The following is a 10435-nucleotide window of genomic DNA, read 5'->3' as shown; positions in this document are numbered from 1 at the left end:
CACACACACAAGATCCCAGCCGGGCAAAAGGCCTTTCTCGGGATCCTCGGTTAGCGCCATTGTGGCTAAATCGCGGTGTGGGTTGTGTCTGTGTGCCCCGTTTGCCTGAGCCGGCGTCGGCAGCGTCTTCCTGGAAGCGGCCTTCGGAGAGGCTCGCTCCCTTCGACACGTGTCTTTGGGGCTGCTGCCCTTAAGTGGAGCACCCCGTGCCCTCTTTCTCCTGAGTAAACCCGCTCTTATTTAGTGTTTTTGTTCAGATCGCGCCGTTTTTCGCCAAGAGCCCCCGGGCGGGTAAAAACTTTAATTCGGAGCGTGTAGGAGTCATGGCTTTCAGAGGCGAGGCGAGGGGAGGGGGGGAGCCGCACAGCGTTTGCCGCGCCCGCCCGCTTCTTTCTGCACCCGCACCCCGTTCCGAGCATTCCGGCGTGAGCGCGGCGTGGCCGGCCGGGGAGCGTCGCGGCCCCGCCCACGCCGACCAATGGCTTCCTCGGGCGCCCCGGCACACCCCTCGCGGCAGCCAATAGCTGCGCGCTTGGGGGGAGGAGTCGAGCTGGGGTTCTTCCCTCTCTCTGGCCGGCTGTGGCGTGATGGTGGCGCTTGCCTCCCTTATTCGATCTGCGACGGGAAGGAAAGAGGTCGCGCGGTTGGAGGGGGAGGAACAAGCCGCCTGGCCGGGTTTTGTGGCTTCCCAGGTCAGAGAATCGAGGCGCTAGAAGTCCACAGGTGAAATAGTTCGGCTTGGAGGGAGATCCTGTTGGCTCGTTTGCAGTATTCCTTCCCCCATTTTACTATAATGCAATTCCAAGGTGGCTGTCACCGTTGTGCTGACTGCAGCCTCTGTTTAAAAAAAAAATTTGACAGGAGGTGGTTCAGACGGTTTCATCCTGATTGTCAAGAGTTTCCAATTTGTAGACTCCCAAACTGCATTCTTAGGAGCCAGCCTGGAGTTTTATTGTATTGTATTTTATTTATTTGGGTTATGTATATATTTATTTGAAGGTACCCAGTGAGGTGTAGTAGTGGATTGAGTGACAGACCGGGACTGTGGAGACCAGGGGTCAGATCGCCGCTCAGCCATGGAAGCTCACTGGGGAACTGGTAAAGCCAGTCACTTGCCATGAAAGCACTATGAGGATTGCTGTAAGTCTGTTCCAATGTGCCGGCTTAACTTAACTGTATATTTATTTAACAGGGGAAGCCTCTAACAGAATGGAGGAAATGCCAATACTTTCAGCAGCCAGAACGCACAAGTGACCTTCCACTGTTGAAAAGCGGACCTGAAAGAGGTGGGGTTGCACTCTAAAATACAGTGTTTTTATCTAATGTACTGTATGTGAGTGAAGGAGGTTGTAAATATTGCCTGTTTGTTCTATTTGTAGGCTTCATTATGATGAAAAGCCAGTTTTCATATTATATCTACACAGAGCTATATAGGGGAGGGAAGGCTATGAAAGGATGTGTAGGGGACTGGCTGCTCTTTAATCCATGTCATAAAAGTTGGGTTCTCTCATGTTGAGCTGTTTAATGCTTCCCTTCATTTTCCTCTCTCATTTTCTTTTAGGAAGTTTAACTGGCACTTTGATTTAGTCAAAATTATCGATAGCTCTTTAGCTACAATACTGTGAGGGAAAAGTAAACAGATTCTGACCCAGTTCAGTTTCAGTCACGGGGAAAGCCACTTCTATGAAGTTCTCAAATAACATTACCTCAGCTAACTTATTATACAAACAATGCGAAATGTAGGTTGCTGTTGACAAGGGAATGTACTTGTGAAGTGCAATATTCTCTTTGAATTTAGGGAATTTAAATAGCATGAATTTCTTTTGGCAGTGCCAAACAATGAGATCTGTTGTGGGCCAATGTGAACTTGTGACTGGAAAGAGCCTTTCTTTTCTCCTAAATTAATATTTGCAGAAGTGTGGGGTGTAACAGGTACATTGCGATATGGAGGGACAAATAATGTCAGTTTTACTTTCTCCCACACTCAAAATGTCTAAACTCTTTGGCACTTTCTGTATGTTTTATGAAATAATTTGCGAATTTTTGTAAGTTCTTGTAAGAAACAAATGGAATGAAAATCTCAGCTTCAGTGCTGGTGCAGTTCAGTTGGTGCAGCTATTTCTAGTATGTTATTTCTCATGTTAAAAAATTGAGTTTGAAGGAAAAAAAGAGATGGCAGCTCTAATTTAGAACCACAAAAGAGGAATGTTATCAAGTATACCAGAATATAAGTCTTTTAAACATTCAAACCCCTTGTACTGGACTTGCAAATATATCTGAGTTTTTGCCATACTTGAATATTTAAGTCCTCCATTTCTTTCTATTGAACTGATGGAGAATTTGCAAGCATTTGAAAATTCTAATTAAAAATGAACCAGATGAAATGTCCTTCTATTCCTATCTGTGAGAAGGTGGTAATGATGATAAGGGAGGTTGCCACCCTTGCCAGAACTGTGTCCCTTATTGTGATTCTCAGTACCACAGTGCTATAAAGAGAGATTTTAGAGGTGACTATGCAACCTCTAAGGGACGTGGTTGCGCTGCGGGTTAAACTGCAGAAGCCTCTGTGCTGCAAGGTCAGAAGACCTGCAGTCGTAAGATCGAATCCATGCGACGGAGTGAGCTCCCATCGCTAGTCCCAACTCCTGCCAACCTAGCAGTTCAAAAGCATGTAAATGCTAGTAGATAAATAGGTACCACCTCGGTGGGATGGTAACAGTGTTCCGTCCTGACCACGTGACCACGGAAGATTGTCTTGGGACAAACACTAGCTCTATAGCTTGGAAACAGGGATGAGCACCATGCCCTAGAGTCAGACACTGGACTAAATTTCATGGGGAACCTTTACCTTTACCTATGCAACCACCTGTGTTGCCAGCCTTTCAGTTGAGCAGCACAGCAGGGGACATGATTCATCATTCTTCTCCCTTTTGGACTCTTCTTTCTCTTAAAATTAAATAGTTGTTGAAGAAAATCTGGGCCCTTTTCTGTTTCCATTATTGCCTTTAATGAGCTGAAGCTGGAAGACTGCACTCTGATGGAGACTTGCCATGCTTCTGGTCATCTTGTTTTCCCTAGCCAAATAGAAACTTTTTGAGTTTTAAAAGGGGGAAAGGAGGAGGGTCGAAATGCTTGGCTGCCTTTTGCTTAGACAGGTGGGTGATAAATTCCAAACTGCTGGCTGAGGAGGAGATTGAAGCCATACTCTCTCCCATGGGCATTTTGCAGAGTGCAGACTACAACTGTGTATTTCAATCTAAAATGCTACACCTGGCCCCGAACAGCAGCCATGAGACTTTGGGACTTTAATAAAAACATATAATTTTGGAGCTACCTACGAGAACTTGGTGCACAGCCTGAGGAAGATGAATTATTATTGAAAGCTTGCTGTTTATTTTTAGTTTTGTTAATTTTATTTAGTGGTCCAGTAAAAGTATCACCTGTTCCTGCATTTGTAGCATTTTTAAACTATCAGCACTTTTATCCATGTACTGATCTCATCTGATAAAATTTTGTTTTCTCTTTGTGTCTCTATATCTCTTGAAAAACTAAGGATTTTCCTTGTACCTGGGTGATCACATACCTATCTAGCAATCCTTAGATGGTCTGGGCTATTTTGGGATAAATCCAGTATTAGTCCTGCTTATTTTGATTACATAATTCCTGTTGAACTCTGTGAGACTTCATTTTGGTGTAACTTAAAAGTTACATTCTTTTCTTTAATGGGTTTACTTTAAGCAAAACAAGCTTCAGAATTAACATCTGACTTCATGAATCTGTTAGCTGGCACATGGCTGCCAACTCTTGTTAAGTGTATAGAGATAATAACTTCTGCTCTAGAAGTATTTATAAGCATAGTGTCTGTATCTTTCTCTGTTTTTACTACTTTACTTTGATTTTTCAGCAGGATATTAAGGGGAACATTTTGCATTAGTTATACACAGAAAGAATAGACACAAGGATTATTAACAAGGTAAATACAAATTGTTCCATAATTTCTGTTACTTAAATCTTTTTTGTAGATGGGAAGAAAGATGTGTATGTTGGAAGGAGATAAGAAGATGGGATGGCAGAAGTGTGAAGGAAGGAAGATAATTTTAAAAAATCCCCAAACATGTATTTTTTTGAAAGAACAACAGACAATTCTGATAAAAATAACCTCCTGATTACTGCTGGGCACTGCTCTGGGTAGGGGAGAAAATGCATATGAAAATCAGAGAGCAACTGGTGTTCATGTGAAAAGAGAGTTGACAGCTCTTGCCTTCAGTCCAAACAACTGTATCTGTTGGCATTAGTAACAATGACATATAGGCTGAACATACCTAGACATTATTTTGGGATAAATGTTTGAAATGAGTTAAGGGCAAGTCATTCCATTCCATTTAAAAAATTGCCATTGTGCTCCGAGATTTCAACTGATGCAACAACTCTGGTCAGTAATGTAACAGCATCTGCTGTGGAAGCATTGATGTGGTGGTTAATTCAGCTGGAGTAAACTGGGAGTTGTGCAGATAGACCGTGTGCTCTCACAAATGGATCTGATTGTGTTTTCCCCGCCATTCATATGAACTAAGGCTTCTCTTGGGATTTTCTGTACCAAACATTAACAAAATCTGTGACTTTTCATGGCTGCTTCTCTCTGCAACAAGATGTGCTTTGTTTTAGCTGGGAGGGTGGTGTTTTGGTAACTTACTAACTTTTTTGAAACATGCTTAACTTTGCCTTACCTATTTTTAAGGCTGTCAAATGTCCTTTCCTTCATCCCTTCATTCTTCCACATGTTCACTATATTCCTCTGAACTTCTCACTGGTTATATATTCAAATTGCAGCACTGTTGAGGAAAGTACAGTGGTGCTTCGCTAGACAATGATAATCCGTTCCACTGAAATCGCTGTTTAGCGAAATCATTGTCTAGCGAAAAGCATTTCCCTATTGGAATGCATTGAAACCTGTTTAATGCGTTCCAATGGGGAAGAATCATTGTCTAGCAAAGATCAGCCACAGGAAAGCCACTTTGCGAACCACTGATCAGCTGTTTAAATAGCTGTCTTGCGAAGCTTATTTCCCGAAAACACCCGTTTTGCGAGTGCGGAGGGAGCTGTCAAAATCGTTGTCTAGCGAAAATTGGTTTGCGAAGCAGGGACCAAACATTGTCCAGCAAAATTCCCCCTATTCCCACTGTAGCGATCACAAAAAGTCAATGTCTAGCAAAAAAACTGTCATGCAGGGTAACTGTCTAGTGAGGCACCACTGTACACTGGGCAGTGTGAGATCAGCTAAAGAAGCTGCAGCAGCTCTTCCTGCTTCTGTCTTGGATCTTGGCAATTACTAAGGCTCTGAAGAGTCAGCCTCAGTTGTTCTTGCCTTCCACTTTTTCTGGTATCTAGTGTGTCTTTTGCCATGGCATTCATTCTCTTGCTTTTCTTCTTTCCCCTGGAGGACCACTATCTTCTCTTTTTCCCCCCTTTTCTTTCATTTTTTTTGGATAGCCTTCACCCCTGGGATGTATATGTGTTAGCTTGGGCCATTTTTATTTATACCGTCTCCACAGCCCTTCTCTTTAAATGGAAGGCAGTCATCCTGTGCAAGGCACAACAGGCACCTGGTTAGTGTTCTTCCTCAGGTAACCCCCAGTTTACTTCCCTGTCTACCTCTTCTTTTTCCTTGAGGAAAGTGCTGGTGAATTTTTAAAAAGAAATTCCGAAAGAGATATTCCAGCAGGGAAATAGATTTCTAAGTCTCTTTTCCTGAGAATTTGGAGGACAAGCTGTTTCTAAAAATCCAATAAATAAATAAAACCATGGCTAAAATCAATGCAGTGTAGTTGTAAAAAACCAGTAAGCCCCACTTTCCTCAACAACCAGCTAGGATGGAACTTCCCCCCCCCCCATTTGAATAAACCTGGAGTTCTTTTATCTTTCACACAGTATACTGTTCAGTTTCCTTTGGGAAACTGGAACATCCAGCTTTGTTTGTAGGTCAGGCACTGATAGTCTTATCTTCTGCAGAGTGACATCAGCCCATATTACATCAAGCCAGGGCAATGGATCCTTGAATTACATAATCAAAATTGTGTAGTTACTATTTACATATTATGAGCATAACATGAAGACACAAGTACTGAAATTGTTTATTAAGAGCAAACTTTGGTGTACTTAATTAACAAATTATTTGGAGGACTCATCCAAGAGATAAGCATGTTTAACACAAAGAGTATTGTATATGATCCATAGAGTCTCTTCCATCTCTAGTTCAAAAGTGATGATAACACGAACAACATTACAGTGGGGTCTTGACTTAAGAACGGCTTGAGTTAAGAACATTTTGACTTAAGAACCGCTCTCATAGGAAAATATTGACTTGACTTAAGTACTTAGATTTGAGTTAAGAACTGAAAAAAACCCACGTGGAAGGCAGGGAAAGTGCAAAAAGTGAACTTTCAGTTAACTGTTGGCCAGTGAAAAGGGTGCCTGTCTGCTTCCTCACTCCTCCCAGCGTTTAGAGAGTGGATTGGGAGACAGTCTTCAGACTGCCTGGTACTTGTACTGCCTGGACTGTCTTTTCCCTGCCTTCCCTGAACCTTTCTTGACCTAAGAAAAAAAGAAACAAAATATCCACCTCTAGTGGTCGAAGGCGGAATAGCAGCTTCCCATTAGTTTCTATGGACGGAAAAGAGCAGATACAGATTAAATGGTTTTCAATGCATTCCTATGGGAAATGCATATTTGACTTGAGAACTTTTTGACTTGAGAACCGCCTTCCAATACGGATTAAGTTCTCAAGTCAAGACCCCACTGTATTTGTTACTCTGAAAGTGTTACGTGTTTGGTAGTCATGATTTCACACGTTTAAAAAACCAGTCTATGTTGGACAATGCACAGTTGCTGTGAAGGATTTGGCAGGAATTGGATATTAAGTATGCATTTGGAAAACTTCTTTATTTCCTGCTTTATTTCTAAGACAGCCTTGCAGCAACCATTGCCCCTTGAATATAGTCAGTGTCCGAATCTAACTGAATGGATAGAGTCTCACTAATGAGGCCCCTTGAGTTCTTTGTCACCCACAGAATTAGACAACTGCCATATAATGAGGAATTCAAGCGTGGACTCATTAATTGGTGGTTGTTTGCTGCTCAAGGTTAGGCTAGTGCACTTATGGCAGCATAAATATTCAACTGAATTTGGGCTGTTGTATTTAGGACCGACCTCTTTCCCTGATAAGTGGAAGAAAAAAGATCTCTCAAATACCTGAAGATGCTGGCATCTTGACTCTAATATCCATGAAAATATGGGGCTTGTTTCTAAGTAAATGGGTCCTACCATCAGAATGTCAGGGTACAACCTACCACATTCTGCAGCTGGCAATTTTTACATCAGCTTAATTGGTTACTTCTTCTGATTCAAATGTGAGGAACCTCTTTCAATCTGAGAACTAAATTCAGTTTCGGTGAGTTGGGAGTGGGTGCCTTCTAGTGGTGAACAGGATAAAGTCAAAAGGCCAGAACCAAAAATAATGCCACCTAAAGGCTAAAGAGTAGCCTTTCAGTTTTTTCACTGGGAGACCAATGAATGTTGGTCTTGTGGAGAAAATGCCCAAAGGCTTAGAATCAGATCCTATGAAGACTTGATTATGCCCAGGAGCCTGAGTTTCCTTGCCCTCCTGTTTTTTGTGTACAAATGATAATAGGATTATAATTGCAGGCTTCTTATGTACTCTGAATTATAATGATTTTACAGAAGCTGTTGCTGCTGTGGCTTCAAAGCATAGTAGCATGTCAGAATGTTCCTTATCTCTGCATAGTGTGGATTACATGAAGCACTGCTACATTTTTTGTTTAACAGTAGCTTTTCTTAGTAACTGCCTGACTTAAAAATGGACTGCTGTTTTGTTTTTTATTGTTTTTCCCTTTATATTGTTTATGTTTAATATTATACGTCACTTTGGGTCCTCTTGAGGAAAAAAAGCAAGAGATAAGTGTTTTAAGCAAATAATAATGAATACTTTTATTTTACTTGCAGGTTTTTTTAAAGCATCTTGCATTTTTATGGTGCCAGGTACAATGTCCTCCTTGATTAGAGTCTCAGCAAGAAGCACCGTCTCTACTTTGCATGGGAAAGGACGTTTGTTTTCTAGATGTGTTTCAAGCCAGGACAAAGTAGCATGGAAACGTTTGCTTGCCAAACACCCCTTTTTTTCTTTGCTTGCGAGCTGCAATTGCAGCCTCAACCATATTGCTGCTGTTCAAAAAGCTTTCCGACATACCTCAACAGAAGAAGAAGACTTCTCCTTCCACCTTACGCCATTACAGATCAATGACATCTTAAGGGCTAATGAATTGTCCCACACGGTCCCTGAATTTGATGGGAAAAACCCAAGCTCTGTGCTGAAATTTGAGAGTAATCACTTGGCTGCGAACAACCCAACAGAAGACCGCAGAAGTGCAACTACTTGCTTGCAGACCAGAGGGATGATGTTTGGAGTCTTTGATGGCCATGCAGGTTATGCTTGCGCCCAGTCCGTCGGTGAGAGGCTGTTTTTTTACATTGCCATTTCCCTTCTGTCCCAGAAAAGACTGGAGGAAATGGAGTGTGCCATGGAGTCTATGAAGCCAGTTCTGCCTGTTCTGCAGTGGCACAAACATCCAAACGACAGCTTCTTTCAAGAGGTAGCTTCTCTGTATTTGGAGCAGCTCAGGGTTTATTGGCAAGACTTGCTGAACACGGACATGGAACTAGGCCTTAGAATAGAAGAGGCTTTGACCTATGCATTCAAAAGGCTGGATTCAGACATATCATTGGAGGCTCAGGCTCCCTCTGAAAATCAACTGATGAGAAACATTGCTCTTCAGGTGGCTTTCTCAGGGGCAACTGCCTGCATAGCTCATGTTGATAGTGTTCATTTGCACATTGCAAATAGTGGTGACTGCAGAGCAGTTCTAGGGGTTCAGAATCAAGATGGGACGTGGTCCGCCCTGCCACTTACTCGAGATCACAATGCGTTTGACAAGCTGGAAATCTTAAGAATGAGAAGGGAACATCCTCCTGAAGAAGAGGGCACACTCATTGTGAACAACAGGTTGCTTGGTATCCTTGTGCCTTCAAGAGCTTTCGGAGATGTCCAGTTCAAGTGGAGCCAGGAACTGCAGCAGAGTGTGCTGGGAAATGGCTGCAGCACAGAAGCTCTGAACATTTACCAGTATGTGCCTCCAAACTATCAGACACCTCCTTATTTAACGGCAGAGCCGGAAGTCACCTACCACAAAATTGGAAGGCAGGATAAATTCTTAGTGATTGCTTCAGACGGTCTATGGGACATGTTGAGTAATGAAGAGGTAGTCAAGTTGGTGGCAGGCCATCTGGTTGAAGCGAATGTCAAGAAGGCGCGTGTGACTCTTAAGAAACCAGCCAAACTGGGTTACATGCAAAACTTGCTACGTCAGAGGAAGGCCAAGCATATCTACTCTTATGACCAGAACGTAGCTACCCACCTCATCCGACATGCAATTGGCAATAATGAATATGGAGTGATTGATCCAGAAAGGCTGATGGCAATGCTAACTCTTCCTGAGGACTTAGCACGCATGTATAGGGATGATATCACAGTTACTGTAGTATATTTTAATTCTGATGTAATTGAAGAGCACTACAGAGAGAATGAATAAGGGACTCATTTTGTTACGAAATGTCGATATCAAACCCAAGGTCCACTAGGACTTTTTGTGTACTTTGCCCATTCCCTAGGAATGCTATTGTATAGAAGCTCCTTAATCTGTATTGAGTCTCTCAGCAGCCTAATCTTTGGTGCTTTTAATAAAGAATTAATGTAACAATTAAAATATGTGATTTGGTTAAAGTAATGCATTATTGATTTAATATATTCAGATATTTCAGTGGAATAAAGATAGATGGCATGGACAGCATTGTGGCCATTTGGATATGAGAAATGAGAGAAATGCTCCTAATTGTTCAGTTACAAGGCTGGGCATCTCTCATTGCTTTTAGGATTGGTAGCAAATGACTTAGATTGAGGGTGATTTGTATAATCAATTGGAATAGTACTTTTTATTCTGAACTTTATTTGCAAAATAGCCATGAGTGCAAAGACAACTTACAGGCATGTTGTCTTACACTGGGCGTACTCTCAATGCAAATTCTTTATTGCGTAGTGGCCTGGCCCAAGTGATGTTGAAATACATACTGTAGGAGCTGCTCAAAAAGGTCTCATATTGAAGAAACCTCTGAAGTAATTGTTCCCTCCACTCCCGGAAAATATTTCAGTGAAGACATACTTCTTAATAACTGTGCTAGATCCTCTTGATTAGATTGTCTATTAGCAAAGCTCTTTCTTTCTTTCTTTCTTTCTTTCTTTCTTTCTTTCTTTCTTTCTTTCTTTCTTTCTTTCTTTCTTTCTTTCTTTCTTTCTAGAACATTTTAA

The 10435-nt window shown here is 41.9% G+C and overlaps 1 protein-coding gene across 9 annotated transcripts; it reads left to right on the top strand.

The window, feature by feature from the left end:
• The first annotated feature begins 413 nt into the window (after positions 1-413).
• On the top strand, positions 414-9857 carry PDP2 (pyruvate dehydrogenase phosphatase catalytic subunit 2). 9 transcript variants are annotated; one of them, XM_078380396.1, is made up of 5 exons: positions 544-723; positions 1000-1098; positions 1193-1286; positions 3908-3973; positions 8020-9857. In XM_078380396.1, exon 5 carries the CDS (start codon positions 8046-8048, stop codon positions 9660-9662), a length of 1617 nt encoding a protein of 538 aa, XP_078236522.1. In that variant the 5' UTR covers positions 544-723; positions 1000-1098; positions 1193-1286; positions 3908-3973; positions 8020-8045; the 3' UTR covers positions 9663-9857. The 9 variants fall into 9 exon arrangements, 8 of the variants coding, with proteins under 8 accessions (XP_078236522.1, XP_078236523.1, XP_020670044.3 ...); XM_078380397.1 differs by having other exon boundaries at positions 3905-3973; XM_078380398.1 differs by having other exon boundaries at positions 549-692.
• The last annotated feature ends 578 nt before the right edge of the window (positions 9858-10435 follow it).

Source organism: Pogona vitticeps, chromosome 10 (genome assembly GCF_051106095.1).
Source record: "Pogona vitticeps strain Pit_001003342236 chromosome 10, PviZW2.1, whole genome shotgun sequence".
Lineage (NCBI taxonomy): Eukaryota > Metazoa > Chordata > Lepidosauria > Squamata > Agamidae > Pogona > Pogona vitticeps.
The sequence above is the reverse complement of the archived record's forward strand: the minus strand, read 5'-3'. Positions and strand labels throughout refer to the sequence as shown.